This window comes from Tinamus guttatus, unplaced genomic scaffold (genome assembly GCF_059628265.1).
Source record: "Tinamus guttatus ecotype Peru unplaced genomic scaffold, ASM5962826v1 Tinamus_guttatus_pri_ptg000079l, whole genome shotgun sequence".
NCBI lineage: Eukaryota > Metazoa > Chordata > Aves > Tinamiformes > Tinamidae > Tinamus > Tinamus guttatus.
In genome coordinates, this window is record NW_028288613.1 from 2,245,268 (window position 1) to 2,273,063 (window position 27,796).

Here is a 27,796-nt window from a genome sequence, read left to right on the forward strand (position 1 = left end):
CAGCTAGAGGATGTCAGATGAGCAGCTGCCATGAGCTGGCTCTCAAGGCTTGTTCTCCAGCTGAGACGGTGATTAATGATTTATTTACTAGGGATTAAATAAAGCATGAGGACTCGTAGGGCTGGACACTGTAGAGGTCTCTCATATCTAAGCAATGAGAGGTTTGCAACAAAAGGAGGAGACACACAAGGCTTTGGGTATAATCTGGGCACCAATAAAGCACTGACAGATCTGCTATTTCTTCCAAAAGAGCCAAGATCTCACCCACGTAACACCAGATCTTTGGGAGAGTAACTGCTAACTGCGGTAAAATACTATGCCAATTTTTTAGATCCTAAAATCCATGTGAAAACATATTTGAAGTTGAAAATTACTATTTCTGTTCTGAAAATAAAGGGAAAATAATATTTCCAGAAAGGTATCTAAATGAAGTTTAGAAAAACAGCTTGATGAATAATGATGAGAAGAAACAGTGTGGGACAAGTTACCAGAGCATTGCTGAAGGTAAATAACACACAGTTCAGCTCACTGTTGCAGCATGAGTGCGTATGGGAGAGATGCTTCCTACCCACATTTTGTCAGTGATTTTGCAATATTGCAATGCTACCTACTTCTCACTTTACCATCAAGCCACTTAGGGGTTATTTATGGATGCATTAAGAAAATTCATCATCTCTGGAGATGACTGCAAAAGGCCACAAGAATTTAGGCCCCAGTACTCCCACCAGGTGCACTAATGTGTATTCTGCACCCAAGTTCAGACCTTGAAAGCCACTCAAAGGGGGACTGGGAGGAAGGGGGTTTGCTATTGAGCCAGGTCTGCATTGCAGCCAAATTAGCTACGGATTGGATCCAGGAAAGTGCTGGGTCTCCTCATTTCCAGCTCAGTTTATCATAGCTGAAAGTGCTCAGTATCTTGCAATGTCATGTACTAATATAATTTAAAAAATAATAGTTACACTGTATGCAAATATTTAGTCCTCTACCTAATGCACATCAATTCTGAGCGAGCAAACTGTCCCTTCAGCCAACTTATCTGTACTTTTCTCTGATTATGTAACTTTATTTTCTCATCATTGCACCAGTCTTTTTTAATGCATAGATTACCTGATGGAATAGAAAGAAGTAAAATATGTTCTTGTTTATTCAAGGGAAAAATTACACAGGTATTTTTATTGTATGTCTTTATAGGCAAAGCAACTTGCTCAATAGGATGCAGTTTCTAAAGTATCTTCATACCTATTAGGAAAAGGGGAATTAAACAAAAAGTGTGCTGTGGTGTTTATTAAACGATAATATTTTCTTTCCCTTGGTTAAATGGTGATGCAAAATATCCTTTCCCGTAGGGTTAAATTATACTTTAATTAGGTTGTTATAAACTCACCTGTGACTTCATTTATCTTGCAAAAATAATTGTTGTTTCCTGTACATGGTGTTTGGAGAATAGTAGTTTGTATTTGTTTAAAATGCTTGTTTTGTTAAATTAAGGGCTTAGACTAATTAAAGACATTCTTAGGATGTCTCAGCTTTGTCCTAATAAATGAGATGCACAAGAAGGTTCACAGAGATAGTTCCTTATTGCCCATAAATCTGTATTTACAACAACTGTAAACTCTAGAATGTATTTTTATGACTCCCATTTCACTGAAAACTATATGGGCTCTTACTGATGCGAGGGAGAAATATTCAAATAAGAACAATTTTAGGTTTGATTGCTTTTAATTGTGCATTATGTTGAAGATACTGTAGTCATTAATCTTAAAAACTATTTAACTGAATGCAAGCTTTCAACTTTTCAAAGATTTTTAAAGTATTTTCAAGAACCAGATACTTTGAATCTGAAAAAGGAATCATGAAGATGTTTCGTTTCTAAGATTTTCAAGAAGAGAGCAATGCACACACACATACACTTGCTTATATATGCTATTGCATTTGCAAAAACCTTAAAGCAAAGCCTTCCCTCCTCAGTTTTCTTAGAAGCTCCTTACTTTTGAGTGCTTCTCTTTCAGCCTTAGCAACTGCTTTAGTCTCTTATGTGCAATTGGAATTTTGGAAATAATAAACAGGAATTCAGGAATCTCAGCCTAGATTGCCATATTAGCCAAATGCGTGCCAAGCTAAAAACAACGTTTAGATCCCCCTTACAAAACTCTTCCACCCAGGCTAGATCATTAGGTGCTGTGGGCAAACGTTAAGGCTAGGACTCAGTACCAGGAACAATATGTGAAACACACTGGGCAGAGAGGGGCGCTGGGATTTGAATCCTGGTCCTCTGGTGACAAAGAGGACTAGATCCAACATAGCCTCACTCTTCCACCAAATCTCTTGTCCGTCCATCCTGCCTGAGCTTCTCTCTGGCCACACCAGCCTTCCCATACATGAATTTTCAGGTCTGTCCCGTGGTTGCCCCTCTTCTTCCCCATACGAGTGACCCCAGCCTCTTATCCCGGCGATCCCTATTCCCTTCCCGTGCTCCAACACCACAGCAGCCCGTGTCCCCTGCAATGTGCAGATCTTTATAGGTGCCTGCTTAGAGAAACCAGCGGAAAGTCGGCTCAGGCTCGGGCATGCCTCTGAGTTAATGACTTGAGTTAAAGCATCGGCATTAACTCGGGATTTTCTGGCTTTTGACTTTTCTTTTCACAGCTTGACATTTTCCTAATGTTTTGTTTTTCCTGGTACTCTAGAAAGACAGATGGGGGGTAATGTCAGGGCAGAAGGCATCCAGCCTGCGCCAGGATGGTGGTGACTCCTGCTCCCCAGAGCTTGTCCCCAGATGTACCCCAATGGCCTGGTCCTCAGCTGCTCGCCCACCAGATCCCTCAGGCCAACGCTGGTGCATGATGCCTGGAGTCAGGGCATCTCCCAGGCTTCTCCATGGGGCCAACAAACAGAAAGAAAAGGCGAAAAGCTTCAGTGACACATGGAAAGACAGTCAACAAGGAGGGGTCGGCTCATGGACAGTGTGCGGAATTGATCCGCTCACCTCCCAGACACATCTCACTGATTTTCTGCAATGCCTTGGCAGAAAACAGATACTACCGTGATACCTAATTTAAAGGTAATAATAGACAGTCACACTTCATCCTCCTGAATCCCAAACCTGCTGTGGAGCCACACAATCATCCCATTGCTCCACAGATACACAGTGGTGTTCTCCGTCCAGTACTATCCATATCTGCTTTGAACTATGACAGATTGGGCCATGCCAACCATTTCCAACTCATGACACAACTCAGGGTATTCCAGGGATTATTTGAAATAATTACATACATGGATGCAACTTTTCCCATGACATTTTTGATGAGCAGTGAAAATCTGCCAAGTGGATGTAACTCTGATGACCTCCACTTGAAGCGCTATGTGCTTCATCCCACAGGATGCACAGCTCCTTCATACCCACATCCCAGCTCCGCTGTCCAGAAGAAACATGTGGAATCAAAAATGTTTGGTTTACACTTGAACTGAGCAGCATATTCTGGATCTTTAAAATGCAATGCAATCAATCTGATCTAAAAAAAAAAAAAAGAAAAGAAAATATATAGTACAGGGTAATTGGCAGTTAAATTATTATTTTGCCCACCATGAAAACTAATTAGAAGGATAACATTCATGATGTGAATGGCATAGATCTTTAATCTCAATATATTTCAGAAGCTCCATATACATGGTTTTTGCTCTGCATTTGCAGGGAAATTTCCAGTCTGGATTAATAATATAGTGGCAGTACTTCACAATGCCCTCCACTGTACAGGAGTAGCTATTAAACTGTCAACAGCACTAACAGATGATATTTTGATGGCAATGGATAGGAACCCCATCTTCCTGCTCATGCTAGTCAACATTTCTGTAGCTTTCAAGCACAGTCAACCCCAATTTGTCTCTGGCTCGCATTCATGGCATAGGCTGCACAGATAGTCTGAGCAACAGCTGTGCCAATCAATTTTTCAGGGAAAATTAATGTACATCAGTACACAGCTATATGCTTTATATGCTTTCCTTCTCCGTAGACGTTCTCCATGCTCTTTGCTTTGCGCCATCTACCTGGAGACCTTCAGAGAGGTTGCAGGACATGCCAGCCTCGCTGCTGAACCTGCTCTGCTGATATCGACCAGTGTAATCCCTCTCCACAGCTGCAGCCAGAGATAGCATTATATAAACTGAATGAAGATCAGCCCTGGCTCAATTTCTGTCTGGGTACAGCCTGAGGGGAAGCATTTCAAAGGATTGAGTTGGCCAGTATCTGTGTGGTTATCTTCTCTCTTTCTTCCTAACCTTTCCTTTAAAGCTGCACATAGCCTAAGGGACAATTTTAACGCTAAGTGTAGGTGAAGAAGTAGCATTATTTTGGGTGAAAGCAGACTCTTCACCTGTTGTTAGAAGTCCACCATAAGAGGATGTAAACGCAGAAGGGATCGCTATGTTCAACTCCTCAAAACCTTATCACGTTTGCAATATGGAAGCAACAGCAAGTTCTAGTCCATGCCAAAATCTAGCAAATTTTCACAGACTTTTCTATTTCTGCTGCAGTTTTAAGCTGGCAATCTAAGTCCTTAGTCATTCAATACCACACACACCAAAAGCTGAATAAAGTTGTGGCATGTCTAAAATAGTCTATAATAAAAATGTCAGAGCTACAAATAAGTTTTATGTGCAAGAACTCAGGCAAAATCAAATGATTTCCTATTCTTATGCTGCAAGGGTTTTTTCTTTAAGAAACCTTCCCTGCAGGAACAAGAGCCATGAGAAAATGGTGGAAGAAGAGATGAGTCCAATTGGGTTACTCTAGAAATCCATAGCAGGAAATATTATGAAGATTTCCAGGAAACCTCCACCAGCCTAATTTCCATGAAAATGTAATGCTGTTCTGAATAAATCTTGAAATCAATGTAAGGCTCTGTGATTTAAAGATTACAGAAATCACTATAACCAGGCAATATTAGATGTGCACTACAGGCTGCACCATTTGTAATAGCAAGTGGTTTTAAGGATTTTTTTTTTTTATTGACTGCACATTTTCCCTCTTTATGTCTGTCCTGAGTCTTTTTGTGTTTGGCTAAAGCACAGCTTCTGGAGAAGGGCCTAGGAAATGCGGAGCTCACAGCTGTACTCAGCAGCTCGTTCTAGCAGGCAGTCAGGTGCAGGACATCTACATTTTGCGAGGCAGGTGTTAGTTATTTAGCAGTGCAAGAGGTCATTACAGAAATATGTGCAAAAGCACATGCAAGCACATGTTTCTAGCTTTCCTGTCACTCTGCTCAAGAAGCACTCGAACAAAGAGCCTGCCTTCAATATTTAAGTCAAGCAAATGAAACATTCATGGGCTGCAGCTAGATCTTGTTGCTGTAGCCGGGTGGACTCGTGCCTGCCTGAGCAAGGGTGGAAATGCCCGTCAGAATTTATATTCCAGCAATGCGTTTAGAGGCACAAATTCCAAGCAGTCAGGCTAAATAAACCAAAAGGGCCTGGGCTTTAGCATGGCAGATAACCCTCGTTAATTGGGGCGAGCTCTTGCTGGAGACAAAGGCTGCAACGAAGGGCCCCGTTGGCGCCGCCCGGGCGATGCATGAATTATTCAGAGCGCCGCGGCCGCGCGGGCACAGCCTGGCTTCGCCTGTCACCATTGCAACAAGTGGCCGCGGGCCCGGCCGCGCCGGAGCCCTCCCGCACGGCGATGCCCTCCGGAGAGCGGCGACTCGCGGAGCTCGGCGGGACGACGGGGACCAAGGGCACCCCGGGCACGGAGTCCTTCGTAACTCAGATTTACTTCACCCTGAACTACTGCTCGTGGAGGAAGACTTGCTGCTTTGGTAAGTTGGTGCAACTCTTGATGTTTTGGGGTGCTCTTGTCAGCCGTATGCAGGTCACAGAACACAGAGCATGAAGCTTTTTAGCACTTTTTCTAAAAAACAGTCTGCAGTCTTTCTGCTTTTAAAATGACCTAAAGGATCCTGAAAAGGCATTCAACACCTTTACTTCTAACCCCAGAATATGTATAAATGTTATCTACAGAACCGACATTGAAATTAAAATCAAGCTTTTTTTATATTACCTTGTATGGTTTAATATATATTTCCTGGAATTCAAATGGCTTTAGCACACTATTAAAACTGAATATATTTATGATCTGAGTTTGATTTATTGCAACGAAAACTGAGGCTAATATAATTCAGTGTCAAACTGGAGAAGCTGAATAACATTATATTGCTTTTCATGAGAAATTTTGGTTCTTTCCTGTAAGTATAATGATGCTCTTTATTCAGCTAAGTACATTTCTGATTAGTTTGGGAACAGAAACTGAAACTCATATGACATTCTTATGATGCATTAACTATGCTGTTGCATTGCAAAATAGTTGAAAATCATTAGTAACTTAATCTGTTTTTCTAAGGCTAGAAAAGAGATAAATTTTGTGTGTACAGCAGGAAGTCAGACTAGACTTACTGGGCGGTGAAAAACATGAAAAAGTTTTGATTTAAAAAGTAAGACTGTAAGTTCCTCCTCTTTATACCTGCTTGTTTTTAGCTAGGTAGTACAGGTACTGCTTCTTGTACTTTTTCTTTGTTTTCCTCAGAAAAACCTTTTATATGTCATCCAAAAGACACTAACATCTTGAAGGGATAAAAGTATAGCATGGTGTTAAGTGTCTTATGTATTAAAAAAAAAAAAAAAAAGTGAAAATAGGGATATGTACATGAAAGGAGCTATGCAAACTACAGGTACAATCCTGCTCTCCATAATCAGAGGAATGACTCTCATTCATGGGAGGAACCCTACACCAGCAGGCACTGGAGTGCAGGGCCTATGTTTTCCAAGGAGATAACTGTATCTGTCTTACCTAGCTGTTCTGTAATGTACTTTTAGCAACACAGTTCTTAGTGATGTGTTTGAATGCATTAAAGTGATAATATTAAATTAGACTTTACGAAATGTCTATTTTGCTTCTACAAGGATAAAAGAGAAAAACGGAATAATGCATTACATGTGTCAGGAAGAAGGTACAAACCGCACGCAATTTATTGCAGAAATGTGCTCGCCGTGGAATAGTACTACTCACCTTGGTAACAGTATTCATAGAATAAAGAGTCTTTTTTGATATGGGGAGTATATAGGCTTTGCTTCTCTCAAAGTGGTTAGGTTCCAACTTTGACATAAAATGACCATGACCTGTATGTCTCACGGAGTACATATAGATCACCATGGAAGTGAAGTGGATACATTTAGTCCCCCTCTCTGATTTAAAATACATGAGTATGAATGTTTTTATTGCTATTATGGTGTCAAAGCTTGTCCAAATGGCACCTCAAGATTTGCTTTGCTGATGTATTTTGCTGAATGCTGCAATCGTGCTACGCTCCTCCCGTGCTCCACTTCGCAGCTCTGTGCTTCCTTTGCAAGACCGCGTTGCTCTGCTCTCCCCTGATAGTGCTACTGTTAATGAGGGAAAACTAATTACTTAAAAGCTTCTAGTACAATAGGACTGAGAAGAATATACTGTATCAGACTGTTTCTGGTGCTCTGTGAGCTGTCAACTGCTGCTGGATCCCAGCTGTACCAGCACCAATATAAATGTTATCCTATAACCACAACAGCAGCAGCCAGGATGAAATGCTTGTCAGATGGACCTGTTCTCTGAAGACACCAAAAAAGAAATGAGAGGAAAAAGCAGTGCAGATGATAGTATACAAACTTATCAATTGAAATTGGTATTTAGTATTTGTTGGCTTTTTCTTGGTTCTTTAGTTAACTTTGTGGCAAGGACTCTGAGCTTGTGTATTTGCACACTGGTAAACTATATTGGTGATGCTGATGTGCACAGGGATGTTTCACTGAAAGAGATCAGGCTTGGGTTGCAAAGCTGTTGAGGGCAGAGAGTGCTGGAAGCAATAAAATGATCTGTGTCCAAGGCCTGGAGGGGCAGCCTGGCTACAGGAGGACCTGGAGCGACCTTAGGAGCAGCATTTGCTTTCCCTGACTCCATGTAGCATTAAGTCTCTTCAGGTAGGTCCTTTCTATCACCTATCTACCCTGCGGCAAGGACAACTTAATCTTCAATTATTTGAGGATCCCACGGGCACTGGAATTACACATTAGCTTGAATTTTATGGATATTTTTTCTTTTTCTTTTCCCTTCTCCTTTGTTTATTTCATTATAAAAAATCAATATCTTGCCAAAAGAGTCTGGATGAGAAGAGGAGGAAAAAAAAAAATGCTTCCACAGGCTTCCAAGTAAATAGTAACTAAGCAAGAAAAGGCTTCCCCTCACAGGAAAAACATGGGAATCCCCGAAACCTGTTCTCCTACCAGGCACGCTGTAGGAGGCAAGACAAGCTGGGATGATGCCACAGCCTTTCGTGTGGCCACGGATGGATTTTTCTCCTCTATCTCTTGCTGAGTGGAAGATATTTTAGTTTCCAGCTAACTCAATTTGCTCTCTCTCACAGAGAGCACTTATGAAGTAGCTTGTTGTGACATTTAGTTTAAAAAAAAAATCATCTGCTTGTATGGGATAAAACCATAAATATTTTCTTAAGCAGCCTTCTCCCTTTCCTGCATCTTTAGGACCTTAGTTTCTCTTTATCATAAGGTTATACTTGGGCAGAGAAAATTATTCCTGCTTGAGCATGAGAGGCTTATTTTCCATCTTTGATCCATCCGTTCTGCTGTGACATTTCTTTGCAGATGTGCAAGGTCAGGTGATTTTGCTTTAGCAGTATATTGGGCTTCTCTTTTTGAGTTTTAGCTGATACTGTTGTCCTACATAGTACAATCGTACAGGTAACGCTAGGATACACGTGAACATTTTGAAACAAAGATTTTATTTTTCCTCTGCCAGTTCCTTTGTAGTAAATCCACGTCTGTAACTGAGAGTGGCCAGGCTCGGAGGAGTCAGTCCTGCCTTGTTTAGATGGTCGGTCTCAACCCCCCATTGCTCTCTCCAGGCTAGGTTGCAAGGCTTTCTTCTTTCATACGACATTGATCTGGTTTCACGTCATATTTCTGTCCCTGTATCTCTGCAGGGAGCGGGAGGTGGGCAGGGAAAAGTCACACTCAAGCCTATGGGGTTGGCCCTGGGCCCAAACCTGTCTCAAATTGGACTCAGTGAAACGCAACATGCATTAATCACAGTCGTGTGGTTGTGTGACACCTTAGTCACACTTCAGGCAGCTTGTAAAGCTCATGAAGTGCCAGATTCCTCCTCAGATTTTGAACTCGTCCGGGTCTTTGGGAAAGTTCTGCCTTGCAGGCGGCTTCAGGGATCATCTGGCAGTTTTTATTCCATGTGCACCCACTCGTGACACCCAGTGATGCCCGGGGAAGATGGGATGTTTCGAGCAGCAGAGCGGGCAGGGGCAAGACAAGAGGTCCCTAAACTCTGTCCTACCTGAGCTGCAGATAGTAAAATCACTCGGAGCTACACAGGGGAAAACCCTAGATCTGAAAATCAGCCTGAAGTTATTTGAATGCTGAAGGACATCAGACAGGTGGAGCATCTCTCCTGGTCCTGCATCCTCTACCTGACGAGGAAAGAAAAATTGCCTGGAGACTTTTTGTTGCTCGGCCTTCAAGGACACATACTGACTTGTCTCTAGCAGGCTTTTTTGTGCTGTGAGGGCAACTACTTGGAATTCTTTTGTTAGTTGACAAAGTGATGCCTTTCAAAATGACCTCTAGCATAAAAAGTCATAAATGATGGTGGCAAAAGCCATAAAAGATGCTTTCAGAAGTTAAGTCATTTGATTTTTAACACAAATTTAGCATAATTATGTAAGTATAATTTCCTTACATTCAAAGTATTAGTAGACACAGGCATCTCCCTCAAACCTCTACTACTAGAAACTATTTGATATTTCCGTGGTTAGAGGCATCAATGGCCTTGGAGAGAAAGACATTATTTTTCAATCAAGTCTTTAATTATTTCCTGAGTTGAAAAAGGAGTTAATCTATTACTGGCAAGATAGTCACTTCACTTGTGGGTGAATCTTAAAGCACCTTTTTAGTTGCTGTCAGAATCAAGTGATCTGTGTGAATTATTCTGAATAACGCGGCATTTTTCTGTAGCAACTGCTTTGTCATCCCTTGGTGTTTTCACATTTCTTGGCAACAGAGTTTCCAGAGCTTTGTTCTAGGAGCTACAGCGGAATTATTTTTATGACCCACTCCTTTGGCACAGTGGCTGACATCTGACAGTCCACCAGGAACAACTGAGAAAAGTGCCTGAACACTGCCAGTCTTAACAGCAATTACTGCTGCGTGTTTTGAACGTGAATAATCTTCCCTGATGTCCCTGCATGGGATGCACGACTGCTCTCCAAGTCTCTCTCTTGACTGTCCCTTGACTTGTTGATGCCGATTTACCAGCAATAACGAGGGTCCTGCTCCAGATAGGGAGGTATGAAAACAGCTACCAGTATGACATTGCTACCTATAGGCAGCCTTTGGGTGTGAATAAAGACCATCATCTTTGTAAGGGAGAGTGAAGGTAAGGGTGCAAAAAAAAAAAAAAAAATTAAATAGTGGCAAAATTAACCATTGCTAGGTATTTTGAAAGTCTTTTGGAAGATGAGGAAACCAATAAGGCATGGATAGTTTTCCTTATATCTCTTAAATGAAGCCAATGACAAATATATTGGGGGGAAAAAAGCTCGGAAGAGTGAGCAGAAGGCAACGCTAGCTGCGGCTCTTCTGGCAGCTTGCAACCCACCTGCAGTTGTGCTTCAGAGCTCAGTTTCACTGAAGATGGTCTAGTGGTCTGGCCTCTCAGTGGCTTTGGAGCTTGCAGCCAGACGGCAGCTTGCAGGTGCTCGAGCACCAGGAAAACCTCCAGGAAGCCTCAAGGCTTTCGTTTGAACTAGCGGGACGTGCCAGACTTGCTGGTGTCTTTCAGATCTTGTTCGGAAGGATGGACGCGTGCACTCAAGGGGGAGTGCAGGGGCAAGTGTTCCTCATTTATGTAGCCATGAAATGAACCTTTTTGAAGGAAGAGCAATCCAACCAATCCTGCCTGGTTTACCCTGGCAGAAACAACATCAACTGCAACATAACATCACATGGAATACCAGAGCAGTATCAGGCATCATACAAGGCCAAGGCTCAAAGATAAGGAGAGATGCATGGAGCAGCACGGTGCTGTCTGGTTCTCCCGTGCTCCAGCATTTTGGCCATGTGTGTAGAGCAAACATCTGTGGATGAGCCTGTAACTTGGTACTAGCCATGGCGCTGTGGGGAGCTAGCACTATCTCGCAAGTGTAGTAAATATTCATATTTTTGATTTTTGGTAATATTTACTAGGATTTGGCAGGCTTTAAATCAACACCAAGTCTCACAGCAGGAGAATTTTTTTTTCTTCTCCCTGTGTGATCAGTTTTTGTCAACAGTTTACTTTTCAGCCCCACTCATACTCTGAGAGTGAGGTCCAATCAATGGCTATGTTACCAGCTCTCACTTTGCTGGAATTTGGTTCATCTGTCCTTTTGCTTGTGTGACTGAGCAAATGGGACACCCTTTGAAACGAAGGAGGGGGTCACCTTCATTAGCAACACTGTGCAGTGCTTCAGAAGCCCTTGCCAAGCCGTCTGCAGGGAGGTTCAGGGCTAACGAACTGAAAATAGCACCAAGCTTGTGAGCACAATTTTGAAAATCCAGCTCCAGCAATGTGGTTTTATTCTCACTATCTGCATTTAGAGATGAGTTTGCACAGTGCAATGGGCATCGTGACTCGGAGGGTGATGTCTCACAGACTGCTCTGTGGACATACCTCTCTGCAAAGCTTTCCAGGTGGAAGAGGAGGGAGATGCAAAACCGAACAGAAGAAATTAAAAACCTGAATGCCAGAACGGACATAGCAGAACGCTGACTGCTGCTCCGGGAGATTTAGGAGGGTTGCTATGGTTTCTTTTATAGAAATGTTCCAGAAATGACTCTAGCAAACAATGCTGCGTGTGGGTGTAGAGAAATGTATCCCGGCACGGCATCAGCTGGGTGCTCCCTACTTGGGATCCCTCAACACCGATGGGTTCCCATCGCCTCAGGCAGGCTCTGCTGAGCCTCTCCTTAAGCTTAAATTGGTATAATGCAATTGAAAACTGCTCTTGTTTGGTGCAAAGTTTGGCACACGCTATGTTGTTGCTAAAACACTCAAACTGTTATTTTTTTCCATAGTATCCTCCTCTTTCTGTTTCCCCATCTCTCTGCATTTCTCAACTGAAATTTTTAGGACAAATACTGCTTTCTTCCTTTATTTTTTTCCCCTCTTTGCCTGCCTGATGCCTAGAACAACAGCTCCTGACCTAGTTCTGTCTTTTAATTGCTACTGCAATATGAATGTTAATTCCTGCTAGGGTCCAGATGCAGTGAGGCTGTGCAGCCCGTGTCGAGGCCACTGCCATCTATCTCATAGGCCAGTGCTTCTCCACCCTTTGAACTCAAGGAGCCCTAACCCCTTTAGAGAAACTCTTAAACCATTATCACGTATTTCACCGTTGTCTGCTGATGGGAAACAGAGAGCATAACTGTTAATCTAAATGCTAATATGTATTTTTCCTTTACAGCTTGGTTTATTTTAGTTTCCTAAGCTTCAGCTAAAAACACTAATGAAGATGAGATGAATGTGCTCCTTAGAGTTGAACCCTCCCATGCCCATGTGAACCTGCCCATGGGCACTGACATGGCCAAGAGCCTTTCTCTGGTTATAGCTAATTAACATTTATTACGTTTTTCATGGCCATTTTGATGTCTTATGGACAATAGCTGTGCATGCCTTAGCCTTTATTTAACTCTCTCTGCTTTATGCTGGCTATGCTTAGAGTATTCCATACATCCCACAGATTTCCCCTATGGACTCACGCTTAGGTGCTGTTTTTAGCTAAGATTTCCCTCTTCTTCCCTATTCAATTGGTTAGTGAAGGCAAGTTATCCATACGCCGCCTCAAAACCACTCCGTGCTTAGTTTTAATCATCCATGGCTGTAGATTTTGAAAGATGCAGGAAGGTGGAAAAAAACTGCACAGATAAGAACATAATCTGGTGCAGGTTAGTTTAAATCCTGAAATAGTGGGGTGCACTAGTACTCAATCACTGTAAGAATTTAATTAATCACAAAATTAAAAAAAAAAAAAAAAAAGCAGTTTTAGTTGTACACATAGGTATGGTAGATATGCTGTATAACGCAGCTTGTTCTCATGGCAAACATAACATCACTGTCTTATATTATTAGTGGTATTTGATGTATAACACAACCGTATTTAATTAGCTAACTGAAATGCATCTCTTGCCAAAGGAGAACAAATCACCTTCTTGGAGAAGTGCCTGGTAGAGGGATGAATTTTAAAAAAAAAAAAAAAAAAAAAAAAAAGGATTGTACAAGCTGAGAGACATAGAAATTTAGTACTTTAATACCCAGGACCCCAGAAAAAGCTGCTGGGCCTTGTAGTTGAGATTTGAGAACACAAAACAGCAATTTAACAGCAAGATAAATTTCTTTAAAAGGGAAATGTAATTATATCACCTGTGAACACTTTAGAACAGCAAATTCAAATTAATCTAAAACTTCTAAGTAAATTAGCACAAAGTGTTAGCACAAAGGACAAGCACTTGTACATTGGGGAGAAAAGGCCTCACGTTACGTTACCCATCCAAGGGGCTGCAAGTGCAAAATCCCATGGCCCACGGGACTGCATCTGGTGCCATCACCCACAGGTTGCCTCCTGCATCCCGTGCCCACCGTGAGGTTATTAAATAAGGTCTGGCCGTCTCTTTAGAGCCTCCGTGGGGATGGCTGGTGAGGGGAACCAGCTCAGGGACAAGGCTCTTTCCTGAGACATCCCTTTAATTTGCTGCTGTGCCCCTGTGCAGGCAGAGCTTTCCCCAGGCTCGCGATGCTCCCTGCACTGTCCTGAACATGGGTTATTTAATGAGGACTCCTGGAATGCTGCGCTGCTTTGGATGGTTTCTGCAGTAAATCTGAATGCATTCACAAGGATATGTGCAGCCAGTGATCAAACCTAATTGCCAACAATTTCACACCCACAGGATCCTTGCCTGACTTTGACATTCCTGCAACCTCATCTCTCCCAGCAGCGTTTCCAGCAGGGAGCTCACAGTTGCTAGGGGATGGTGCGTTTTATGCATTTACGCATGAAATAGTTTTAGCGTGCGGCAGAGAATTACCCGTGCAATATTCTGGTTAATATTTGCTGGAATAAAAATGGAAGGCCCAAAATGCAGTGAGAAGGAACCCGCCAGGGTTTCAGAGGCCAGGTTTGATATAGGTACTATCCAGACATCCAAATATTACTCGAATCTGTCTCCCGAGTTTAGTCAGGGTTCTGACAATTACAGGCTGTCGCAGGAGGCTTCCACTTCTGTTCCTCGCTCAGTTACCAAGTCTCACACATCTTGTATACACAAGCAATTCAAGTATTCTTAAAATTTTACCTAAGAGAATCTGTATTTCACACGGTATTTTAGCAATTTTAGCCATTAGATTATGCTCAGCATTATGGTAGTTTCAATAATGCAGTCTCTTCCTTCTATTTAATACTCGTTTTGCTTTTTGAGTGCCACTGTGTGCTGAAAAGATGTTTGCTTGAAGCTCTTTGTGACTCTTGGTCTTCTTCCTAAGTGATTAGCTGATTGCAGCTCAGTAATGTTCGAGTGCTCCAAATTATTTCTTGTGCTTCAAGTTTGCAGTGATTGGGAGTGTGTCCCTATACAACTTAAGACTTGTAAGACTTAAGTCTCATGCCAAGACTCATTAAATGTGCCTGAGTCAGGCTGCCTCTGTTCCGAGTCTAAGCTTCTTCTTTCTCTAATTTCTCATTTTTTTTTTTCCAAATGGGATTTCAAAGGCTGACTCCAAAAGAAAAAAGGTGGTGACAGACAGTTATCCTGGAAGGTCGACTTGGTGACCTGAAACTCCTCAAAGCCTGGAGGGCTCCTGCCAAATGTCTTTGTAGATGTTATCTGCGGTTTAACCAGTGACGATAACCAAAAGTGTGGATGTAGGTGGTTGTAGGACGGAAACCCATGGAAGAACTGTGCAAGCAAATACATATTTTACATAGCTTCCTGCCACCTATGTTTGTTTTACAGCAGCCAAAGGGGATATCTGGGCTGCCATTCTTGATTCTTATTTTCTTATTTATTTTATTGGAATATTTTTTGTAATGGAAAATCCATGAGCTGTCCCTGGAGTAAAGACTCCCCTTCCACCTCTCTGGCTCCTTCATGTGTTTCCTTTTACACCATAAACTCTGTAACATTTTAGGTGGCCCAAACTCCACCTTAACCATTGGTTTATTGTGGCAACTGGGGAAACCCACATTGAGCCCAAGTCCAGATTCCACTTCTTATTCCACTTAAGCTGTTTGCTCACAATCAGACAAACCAGCTGAGCAGAGCAGCAGTAGGAAACGAGTTTGGGGAGTGGATCCCCAGTTCTGGGAAGAAGACAGGATCTCAGACATCCCTTCCTTGCAGCCTTGAAGTTAAGTCTCTCATTGGGCAAGCGGTGCCATCGCCGGTGCTGTGCAGCATGAGGGCTCATTAACTTCATAGCCCTGTCTTCGAAGATAAAAACTGTTCTTTTCACAGTACTATTGTTTTAACTGTGCCCTAGCTAAAGATTACCTCAACCTGCTGTAATTTGAGCTGTTTCACTAATTGGCTTCTTGGTTCATTAGCCAAATTGTGCGTATGAGGGAAATGGGAAAAAAATGCGAAATGAATTTCCTTTGCAAAGAAAGAGTGAATAATACTTTATGTTGAACCAAACATGTTATGTGCTTTACAGGACTAGCTTTTTAACTCTGGGATGTTTTAAGCTATTGCATCCAGAAAATGGTATCTGCCACTCTTAACCTTACCACCAGATCAGGAAAATACATTTTGGAGTAATGCAAATTGTATATCTTTTTATATATGCATATATACGTAAAACCAGATTTTATTCAGAAATACTATAACAGTATTATATGATATTATTCAGAAATACTATAACAGAGGTGAACTGCAATAATCTCAACAAGTCAACTTTACTGCTGCAGAAGCTGGAGTTCTGTTTCCAATGCACCTGTGTAAGTAACAAAATTCCAGTGTGGCCCTGGTTTACTTCTTCTAAGGCAGTGCATCCAGCTAAAAATCCAAGATTAACTCCAAGCAGCTAGAGGGAACAAATTCTACGAATTCATCATCAAAGAGGCTGCTGCGCCATTTAATCTGTTTTATGAATTTTCCCCCATTGATTGTTGCGGCGTGCTGGGGACGCGGGAGGTCACTTGTGAGCTCGGAATTACTAGTTGTGTGACAGCAGAAAAACACTCAGGGAAAGGTTAAATTAAAGAAGCTGCTAGAAGCTATTTCTGCAAAAGGAATGTATATTATCTAAATTAATGGCAGTAAACCTCCAATTAGCTGAATGTTGACGCAGAATTACAGCTTTATAAGGTAAATACATGTTTCCTCCAGCCAAAGGGATGGGTAAGGAAATGTTTAGCCTGCAGACCGTAATAGGTGGTTAAAAGTACATTAACATTGTTGGTGTATTGGGGCACAATAACCTCCCTGATAGTCCTGGCAAATCTTTACAATAAATCTATTGTTGCTCCTTAGCATCAATGCAGATAATGAAACTTATAACCTCCTTCTCTAGGATATTTTCCCATAATATGGGGTGGGCAAAATCCTTGAATGCACTCCTTGCTTTTTCAATAAGCAGCAAAATTTTTATTCTATAGCAGAGAACTGTTCTGTAGGTCAGTGTATCCTGTTTTGGCACAACAAAGTTTAAGTGGAGCCTCTAAGCTGCTTTCTGTTTTGTCAATTTATTGAACCCTTGCATTATAGCAAGCATATATCAATGAGAACAGCAATTATGAATTGCCATCACAGTGTCCTTTGCAGTTTATGAGGAGTAAAATTATGAGTTATGGAGAGTAAAATTATGAGAATTATGAAGTTAATTTGAACAATTTACTCCTTGGAAAGATTAGCATTTTCTTACCAGTTGTGTCTGTGTGAAAAGTGAGGTAATCCGCTTGCCATCGGAGATAAATCCTGCTGCAGTAAAACCCTGCATTCTCTCACATTCATGGATTTCTGCAATACCCCGTTTGGCTGCACGTAGGAGTTTGAAGTAAGGGCAGCGAAGATGTCTGGCTCATTAAAACCTTTGGCATTGCCTCTTCATGTCTGTTTTTTCTCTTGCTTTAGAATACGTAACTTGGCCTCGGTCCCCTCGGCCCCATGAATATCTCCAAACGATGCCCACACTGCCTTTTATATAGGTCCCAGGATGGGAACAGAAGAGCAACACTGAGTCAGAGCAAAGATCCAGTTACATCATTACAATCATTTTGGTCTGATTCTGGCCAAAAAAATACCCCAGGGCAAGGTTTGCAAGGTCCGTGTCCCGGCTTCCTCGGCCAGCGTCCTGCTCATCCCGAGCTCCGAGGAGCACCGTGACTAGTGCTGGGGCTGGACTCGGGCTGTAAATTCATCTAACTGCTTTGGGGACATTCCTGTGCTCAGCAACAGTTTGTGGCACTTAGGTTCACAGTTTAATTACATGTTGTGCAGAGAAAATACTTCCTAAAGTGTGTGTTAAATCATCTCTACCCTAGTTTCAGTGTCGCCCCCTCTGACACTCCCACCTCTCCCTACTCATCCTCAGAAAGTTGTTTGCATTTTTTTTACAGAGCTCTATCACCTCACTCCCTTCCTGACTTTCCTTTGCCCTGAACTGACAAGTGCAAACTTATTTAGTTCTGGAATGGTAGTTTTGTTCTTAGTATGCTTTTGCTATTTCAGAATGGTAGTTTAGTCTAAGGAGTTTTTGAGATGCAACTTAATGCGTGTTGCTCATTTATCTGTTTTACTCTATATTTTTCTTGGTGCTTGGCTCTGCCTCTTTGTCAGCCCGGTCTTCTGTCATTCATTTCTGTGTAATTCATACTTAAAAAAATAGTATCTTCTGTGATTTATCTTAATCCCATCACATTTTTGAGATACCTATGATACCAATATCCCTTTTCAAAAATAAACAGGCATTCTGGACTGCGCAGCACTTCTGTATATGCTTGTTAAAACTCACACATTTAGTCCTGCTCTGGTTGCTGTTTTTGTGCTCCCTATACAAATGCAGTCTTACTTGTCTGGACTGTTCTTTGCCTTTTTTTTTTTTTTTTTTTGACCTGAGACTCTTTCTCTCACTCCATCCAGGGATGTAGAGGCTTTTAAACCCATTGACTTTCCTTCAGCTTTTAGCTGGAGAAAAAAAAAAAAAAAGAGGAGAAAAAGAAAAGAAGAAAACTATCTCAAAGAAAGAAAGAAAGAAAGAAATCTCTCCTGCCTTTAAGACCATTAGCAGCCCAGTTCTATCCTGGTTCAGGTGGAGCCAGTCTCTCTGCAGGCCTCCTTCCCTCCCTGAGATTTCCTGGTCCTCAGTAAGGCCCATTTCCCTGCCCACTGGCTTGTGGCACTGGAGCTGATGTCCCTCAGCAGTGGCACCTGGGCTGCCAGATTGGACTGGGGTATTTTTTTCTTTACTTTTTTTTTTCTCTGCATTCTTCTCTTGTCCTTCCCAGTGTGTCTGACTCTTTCTGAAGGCCGCGAGTAGTTTTTATTTTCAGCACACGTAACCAAAGACAAATAGTTCTGTTTGTTGCTGGACCCAAATTCCCAGTTGGACATCAGCCTGCCTTCTCTTTCACTCATTTTTTCTTTGCTTCAGTCCCCACAGATGTTTGGTTTACATCACTAGCAATCTCTCGGAGACATTTAGCAAGGGCTTTAGCAAGATACAAGTTGAATTCCCAAATCCATAGCTTTTCTCATAATGTGTTTTCAAACTAAGTACCTCTTGAAAGGTCACCTGAAGGCTTGAAGTACTCGAGCATATAGTTTGTTGTTGTTTTTTTTTTTATCTAGTGGTGATTGAGTAGCCATCAAGCTCATTTAAACTCTACTAAAACCAGAATAAATGGCTTTCAGGTCCATCCCTGCACACCACACCCCTCCGCTGTGTTTCTGCAATGTAGCTGCCCATGTGACTGCAGTATGCACAGGTCTGTATCTGCAAAAATAACATGTGGATTAGACCACACAAATATGCATAGAAGAAATCCCTTCATATGTGTATAAATAAAAGCAATAACCCATTTCCAAATATTTGTGGTGATTGGTGCATTTTTACCACATAAGCAGATCGACTGACTTGGATGATGATAGCTATCCACATTCCAAGTGATGGTGGCTATGATGTTTTCTTTAGTGTTGATACTGCCTGGCATTTTGGGGGAGTTTCTTTTGGTAAATGAGTCACCTAAGTGAGGCTGGTCATCATATTAACAACATGTTTGTGGCTGCTTGAGGATGTGCTGGATGGGGTCATTTATCGTTAGCTGGAGGCTCAGTTTGATGTAGTCTCACCAAGTCAGGCTGCAATAAGGACTGTTGGGCTCACAGTTCTACAAGTGATCACAAGCACTGTGTGATTTCACAGGCATTTATGTGGATTAAAGCACTGAATTGACACAGGAATGGCTGAAAATATTCATTTTTTAAAGATTAAAAGAAAAACCCTAAATAGCACCGCCAACATACTTGTGTGGTTCTGATTGCTTCTGAGACTTTTTTAGGTGTGTAGGAAAAAAACATGAAATTCTTACCTAGATACCAATTCCTTTCAATGTTGACCTACCGAAATACAAGTTTTGTTCTGTTTTAATTAATTTATTCTAAGCAGTATGATGAAGTGTGTAAATTTACACACCTTGGTACTGTTTTCCCTTTGAGATCTGCACTCCTTTGTGACTCCACTCTGTGCCTTAAAATATTTTTCTGTTTAGCCTGCAGGCTTTAATAATCGGGCTATGCATTGATAAAATGCAAAGTATTGAGTTACGGTGGAAAAACAATATTGTATGATGAGTTTTTTTCTCAGAGAAGGCAGGTCAGGTAAATAAGACAGTCATTGCTGGGAAATGAATGTTTTCATATTTTTGGTCGGTACAAAATACTTTACCTTAAAAAAAAAAAAAGGTAAGAACTTCAGAGAACTCAGTGGCAAGAAAATTCATTAATTCTGTATATCTTACTTGGAAAGCTGCAAATTTGTTTTTCATAACAGGTGATTTTAAAGAAAAGTAAATTGTAAATTATTTCTATAAGAGAATTAGCATATATTTATTTGTGAGGTAATCAGTATTTATTATAACATTTATCTTTGTAGAAATGGAAAATTAAAAAAACGCTATCTTGAATTTGTGGAGGGTTTTCTTGCTTTTAACCAAAATAATTCCCTGTTCTTAAAAAAGAGTACTAAATGCCTGCAATTCTGTAGCATCTTGTACTTAGCAGCACATGGCAGCCGTTTGTTCCCTGCCTTGATTAATTCCCTTGTTGTTTCAGAGCATCATATACCTAGTTTGTTTAGAGAAGGGGAATATGTTCCATATTTTAAAATCCCATGTACTGCATTTGAGCATCTTTTCAGATTTAATTAGGTCCTCCCAAACGGGGTAAGCCAGAGGTCCCATCTTACTGGTCTCCGAAGCATCGTTGCAAAAGGTCCCCAGATGGAGCCTCGCTCCTAACTGCTGACTTTACCATATAGGAGCTAATTACTTCTAATCTCTCCATTGATGAGACCGAGTTTTACATCTCTGGAATGTTAACGGCCAAATTTTCCTCTGCTGCAATAGGCAGGTTATTTCTGCATCCAGGGGACCGGCTCCGCCGCTGGCAGTGTCTCGCTGCCAGCCTCTTGCCGTTTGCACCATAACCATCATTAAATTGCTCTTTCAAGAAAAGCTGCTTTAGTAGAGCCTTGGTGCCCATCAGAGAGGTTTTCTCCTCAACCTCTTTCTATGCTCATTTGGACCCAACTAAAGCAAGAAATCCATCGCACAGCCCTGGTAACTTGGGCCCAGTTTATTCCAGATGTAAATCCGGCTCTGCCAATGGACTTCTGCTGGAAATGCCTGGTCTCTGGAAGACCAAATCCTGGAGATGGTCCTGGTAACTTCCCCTCCACCAGTTTGGGAAAGGCAGTGCAAATAAAGACTGCAGCTAATGCAGTAATGCATTCGGAGGAACAAGACAGTGCTAAATTAATATGACATAAACTGCACTGATCTCCCAAAATATTGTATTGTCAGTCTAGGGCATGAACAACATTTTTGCACTTGTACTTGAAATCACACAAGTGATTTTTTTTTTCTGCTTGTTTGCATGATAGATAACTCTTATCCAATTAATCATCAAAAAACTGAACGCTTTTTGCTTATTTATGAGTTTGTTTATTTTTTTCCTTTTTAAAAAGGAATGGCAATGCTATGGTTCGATCTGGTTACGCAGGCCCAAACCCCTGGAGCTCTCCAGGTGAGAGCTGCTGTGGCTGGGGCTCAGCGCGCCGTTCACCCCGTCGTGTCTGCTGCTCGGGGCATGGCTGCTTAATGCATCCTGCTCATCCCGATCCCGGGCCGTGTGCTGTTGTAGATGGATATCCACTGGGCAAGGCACAACCCAGCAGGTCTAGAATTTGCTTTTTTTTTTTTTTATTTTCTTATTACTCAAACTTAGGCTTTTGAGTGGTTAAAGCAGCACATGAATCCTGCATTAATCCTCTGATGTCAGCTGTAATTGGGGAGGATTTTAATTTAGAGTAAATACTGTAGCTGTAAAAGTCAGCCTTGTAGTCTCAACGTCCTTAAGCAATGCAGTGCTGTATAGAAACCGTATTTGTGTATAGGGGCTGATTGACATTCTCTGTTCTCCAGCACCGGCCTCTTCCCTCCTGCAACGTCAGCTCGCGTGGTCGTCACTGCATTCAATACCTCTATTATTATTATTGCTGTTATTAAGTTGAGCTGGAAAGAAGGACAAGGGGAGCTGCACTTTCATGAGGATTCAAAACCCAGCCAATTGGGTTTTGCAAATATTAAGCAAACAAATACTGCTCATATTAAACCAAGGCAGTTAATTAGACTGGCATTGACTGACGTGGGTTTATTTGGTCCCAGGTAGAGAGTGACACAGTGGATGTGCAAGATCATTGTGAGCAGCTGAGCTAATCACGGCAACTTATTCCATAAAATGCAGGTTATTTCCAAGGATTTTATCTTTTGGCAGCGGCACAAGGGGTACAGAGGAAAACAGGGAAGAGCCATGATGCAGCACAAGAGACTTTAGCTGGAAGTAAGTCCAAAAGAGAGACATTGGAAAAGGGTTTGTACAAGAATTTTGGGGGGTTTATTTGTAATCCAAATGGTCCAAACTATCCTGACAGAAACATCCATAAGGATTCATCCCTTTCCAAAGCCTATAGGCTTGCCCTGGCTCCTTGTACATGGACTCGTCTCTCCAACTGTGCAAAACTCATTGCTCTTGGCTTCAAATGGATCAAATAAACTGTAGGCAGAAAGAATTTCTCTATTCCCTTTTTTTTTTATCTCTCTCTCTTTTTTTTTTTTTTTTTAAATCTTTCTAAATACTTCAGTGAGGCCTCATGAAAAAGAGACTTTCCATCAACTCTCCCCGTGTTACAGGAGGGCCCAGAGCTCCTCTCCGGGCACTTATATTCACTGTTAACTACAGCCCTGGGCAGCTCCAGCAACCGCTGCAGTGGCTGTCGTAGTAGGGAAATTTGTGAAGGTTTTAAAGAGGACCCAAGCACTGATGTTGTGTTGGCTGCTAGGGCACGCTGGATGAAGCAGGCAGTGAGCTCAAAAACCCACGGTGGGATAGAAAGATCAAGCCATGGCAGGTAGATCTAGTTCTTTTAGAAAATCAGGCGAAGAACCGAATGCAAATAGAAAGTTCTACAAAAAAACAACAAACAAACAGAGTAGGTAATGCATGGTGAAAAAGGGAAATCTGACTTTTTTGAGATCATTTTAATACAGTCACAATTTTCCTTTCTGAGCATAGTCATGCTCTTTCAGCATCTTTATGCCCTGAGAGACTGTGACCTTAAAGTTGGTCTTAGTGGCTGCATCATTAAAACACATATTCATGTGAATGCCTTTATTCACAGAAGCAGCTCTCAAGGGGCTACAAATGTGAATATTATTATTCACATTTTAAGAATTTTTTCAGATTGGTCTTGCATCCAAATGTGCATTGTGCGTGGGAGGGTGAATCTCGAGATACTGCAGAGCGGAAAGCGTTGCAGCGAGGAAAGGAGGACGCGTTTCCTTACCCAGCAGCTGCAGTTCTGATGTTCTCTAATGCAATAATGTGGGACCTGAGCTCTTAGTTTTGCACAAGGAATGGAGTATTCGCTTGGGTGTTTGGGCTCACAACAAGGCAGCAAGGCCACTGCTCGGTGCAAGAGCAACGGCGCTGGGTCCCAAACGCTTCCTTTGCTGCTCCTGCTTGTGCAGGTAACGTCCATGACCAAAACGAGAGTCCCCGAACTGCAAATTCCCCTCCTCGCTAAGCTTTACTCAAAATAATTCCGCTGTGCTACAAGCTAAGGATCTGAGGGTCTTAGCAGTTGGGACTTTGATGGTCAAGCTTTTCTACACACTCCACTTCTGGATTGAAAGCCTGGGTGATGGTTTAAAAAAAAAGGCAAAAGAAAAGAAAAAGCAATTACCAGTTATCTTTTATTGAGCCTAGTGATAAAAGCAAAATCCATCATGCTCTATTTTCATATTACTATGTTTTTGCTTTAATCTCTAAAATCACTTGTGTTTCTCAACCTGTTGCAATGGAATTGCAAAGAGCTGATTCCAAGGTCAAACAACCCCTGGCTACATGGCAAAATGAAACGATCTATAAATGCAGAGACCTGCTTCACCTTCCCTTCAGATATCACATGCAGCCTTTATCTCACCATCGGAACAGTTTTGGGTGGCAGAGGAATTGCATAAGCTCAGGTGCCTAAAGGGGGTTATATTTAGACTGGAGTCAAGTATACCACAATTTAACATGAAAAACTTTCCACATAGCAGGAACTAGCCCGACTGCTTTACAAAACGAATGCTTCCATTATACAGAAGTCCCAGGAAAAGCCCCTATTCGTCTTTCTCCACTGAGTTTATTCCAGTTGTACAAATTATTCAGGGTCAAACTTGGCTCGTGTGAACGTTTTGTTTCTTTGTTTTGGAAACCAAATTGGACTAATACAGATACATGCTGGAATCACTACTTCAATGTCCTGACAAGAGCATCTGCACCCATAGCATCTGTCATCTCCTGGAGTCACGATTAAATGTATTAAAAAAAAATCAATAAAGTAAATAGTCTCGTTAAAGAAAAGCATGGTGAAAAATCCCTGCAGTAGGATATATATTAAGTAATGAGACACATGCATAGCAGACTGTGCACAGGTTTTCTCTTTTCTTCCTTATAGTTTCTTGTCTTAAAGTTAGGCTCATGCAAAGGCAGGTGAAATGTAACAAATGCTGAGTTCTTGAGGCCAAAAATCCTAGTTCCCATCATGCATAAGCAGCTTTATGCAAACGTGAACATTTTGTAAATGCTACCAGTCTCAGAAGCATAGTGGATTTTTTTTTGTACAAAATCCATTTGTGCAAACAATTTCTGTGAATGTTATGGCCTTTGCATGAACATACATAATGCTAAAATAACTCTTTATAAATATACTCTCTTTGGCTTGAGTCCTGCTTTCCCTTTGTTTGCTTATGCATAATATTTGCCATGTTTACAGTCTCTTAAGAATTTCATGACTATCTCAAATGCTGCATTTTCACAAAGGGATGTGATTTCAGAAACGGCCTCACTAAAATGTCGTGAAAGGCATCGAGAGGGGTGAAGGGTCCGTTCCAACAGCTCTTTCTGAGTGAAAAGTTGCTGCTCATTATGCCTTTGTTTTGAGAGCCCATTAGGTGCTCAATGGTCTTTAAGCCAAATAATATTCCAATAGCTTCTAATTAATCTTAGTGCAAAGGTAAGAACCAGCAGTAGCTCTCAGAATACATGAAAGTTATAAAGATAAGCAAAACCACAGAAACATAAATTTTGAGGTAATTTGGACTCTACTCTGGTACTCTTTAACTGTTTTTTGAGCTTTTTTGTACCAACTTCTAGACTCTTTAAGCATTTTATTCATCACTGTCTGACCTAGAACCTTCCCTTTTCTTGAAGAGGATTTTTTTTCCTTGCTGCTCGTGCTCTTGCTGCTTCACAAAATCCTCATGGGGAAATGCACCTAAATTATACAAAAGCATTCCTCTCCCAGGGTCAGAGCAGAAGAAAATGCTGAAGAGAAGTTGATAAGGATGGTGCTTTGGCTGTTGCACACCATGACCTGCCTGCAGTGTGCCTGACAGGTATCCAGCACTGCCTGCCTTTAATCCCCTGCTCCCTCCTGCCACGTTTATAAATTGGAGACCTCAGAAGTGCCACATCCAGGAGTTCCAGTGAGGGTCCCTGTTGTTAAATCTCTCCATTTACTCCCATTGGAATCCTTGGCCGGAATTACGCCAGCACAGCGCGGTTCCAATGGGTTTGGGGAGATAGTTGCTGTTTCCAGGACCTGAGATTTGTTGGCAGAAGCCCGGGCTGCCCAGAGAAACTGCTCCTGCCCATGCCACTGGAAACGGAATAAAAAAGCAAAATGGAATGGGGAAATGGGGAAAACGTGAACTCCAAGAATCGCCCCAGTGGTGGACACGCTGGGGGCGATTTCCCAGGGAGAACACTTTTGATGGCATTAGGTACAGACAAAGAACAAGGGCGATGCTCAATGAAACACGGTATTTTTTCCCTCCTGCACAGGTCCCAGGGTGTAATTATTGCCAACCCGACGAGCTCCCCGCTCCTAACAGCCCGTGCAGGTTGATGCACGACTGCTGGCTCTTCGGTAGCGGCCCCGCGCTCGTCTGTCTGCTCTGTGGCACATCCTGCAATCATCTCTGCAGGCAGCGCCCGCCACGGCAAGGTGTGCAAGCAGGGAAAGATAATTCCGTTAACAAATCTCATGATGCTCCTTGTAATGGGAGGAAATCCATCCTGACACCTTAAGAAAATATTTTTCTGTTTTGTTTGCATAATGAATCCTGCTCAGACAGGAAGATTTCTGGCTGGTTTGCTTACTCTGATTCTAAAGCCTTCTGGTGTAGCTGCTTTAAAAAGCTGCTGTGTGCAAGTGTGTTTGGGTGCCCTCCTTTGCAGCAAGGCACTTGTTCTTGCTGTGCTGGTTTTGTTGCCTCAATTGCAATAAATATTTCCAGAAAAATGCTGGCAGCTTCTTTCTCCCCCTTTAAATCCATGTTGCATTTTGACCCCATAGCAAGGCAGGGCTTGGTTCTCCTATTAGAGGAGCAGCAGGGGTACCATGAAGAGGACCCTGCCTCTGCTGTCCTCTCTTGATGGTGAGGACAGTGTGGTGGAGCTCCTAGCTCACTGCAAGCACAATATGAGTCCCATGGCTCCGGACAACCCAAGGATCTAAGGATGGTGCCAGGGTTTTTCCTCCACCAAGCAAGCCCAAAGCTCAGCAGCAGGTATCAATCAGTGCAATACCAGCAGGAACTCAGCCCCAAGGTGGGATGTCAGCCTTTGCCCACCCCTAGTTCCAGCGAATCTCTTTATTTCACTACTTGATACATGGACTTTAGGTTAGTTACTTAATTTTAGCTTAAAATTGACCAAAAAAAAAAAAAAAAAAGATGGTCTCTACAATTCTTTTTTTTGCTGCCGTTACTGTTTCTTTGTGACATATGAAGACGACCAGCAGAAGTGAATTTAGTTCTGGTGCTTCTCGACTTTCATCTTAGCTGTATCCGTAATGTCGGGATGGGGTTCCGGGTGACTCATTTCAGATCTGAGAGGAGCGTTACAAACCTGCCCAGCCCCTGCTGAGCGGGAGAGCGGTGAATCTCTAATGACAACCTCTTTCCTTGACGGTTCCTAAGGTGTTTGACGTAAGTCAGTCACAAGAAAATTTGAACAAATCCAGTGTTTTAAACTGCATGATGTATAAATGGTTTTCTTCAGTGTTTTGGATCAATGTGGTTGATCTGCACATAAGTTACAGTAGGAATAATGCAAAAAAGGAGAAAAAGGCTTAAAACAAGAGATTTTTTTTAATGGAAGGGAAGCCAGGAAGGGAACCAGGCTGTCCCCACAGGTCCTGGGGATGGTAAATCACAGTCTGCCTTCTGTGGATGATTTGGGCTGGACGCCCACAGTTGATGTGACAAGGGAGCTCAGTGATGGTCGTGACAATTTCTAGTATTTTTAGGAGTTTTCCAGGTATTTCCATGCAGGAGAGATTCCTGGAGCCTCTGGAGAAGCTTGTTTGAAGAGGCCCTTGCAGAGGGATATGGCATGGCAGCCCATCCCACGCTATTGGTGGTAGTCTGCTCTGGTAGGAGCACAGAGCAGAGATCAGATGTGATGCCAGGCATTTTAAATTTCTTAGCATATGAGCAGTGAGGGAAAATTAGCTTTCGAGACCCATCATTGGGATGAGATGGATACCTGGTGCCACTGTTCCAGCTCTGCCCCACTTATCCATCCCTCCAGCTGCCATCAGAGCCCCCCTCATTGTCCTCCTCCATCTCACCAATGTTTGCTGTGCATCCAGCAAACACCCCACATCCCAGTGAAGCAGTGCTGCAAGAGGATAGTTTACACGAGTTTCATCCAAAAGGTGTAAGAAACCCTGACCAGCTGCAAGCTGGGCTGCCCTGTGCATACCAGAGCCTTGCAGGGCGCTGCTTTGCACCCATGCCCGCACCTCTGCCATTCCTCTGTGTTTTAGTGAGCTGATTTCTGAGCACATCTTTTCTGAATCATCATCTGAGCTGGCTGCCAGTTGGCC

At 42.2% G+C, this 27,796-nt stretch overlaps 1 protein-coding gene across 1 annotated transcript in view; it reads left to right on the forward strand.

Annotated features, from left to right (window-relative positions):
* Nucleotides 1–5,674: 5,674 nt before the first annotated feature.
* CUNH10orf90 (chromosome unknown C10orf90 homolog) overlaps nt 5,675–27,796 on the forward strand; it is a 48,963-nt gene continuing 26,841 nt past the window's right edge. Inside the window, exon 1 of the mRNA XM_088520010.1 lies at nt 5,675–5,810. Coding sequence (XP_088376136.1) covers nt 5,675–5,810 — 136 coding nt within the window. The remainder of the gene's footprint in view (nt 5,811–27,796) is intronic.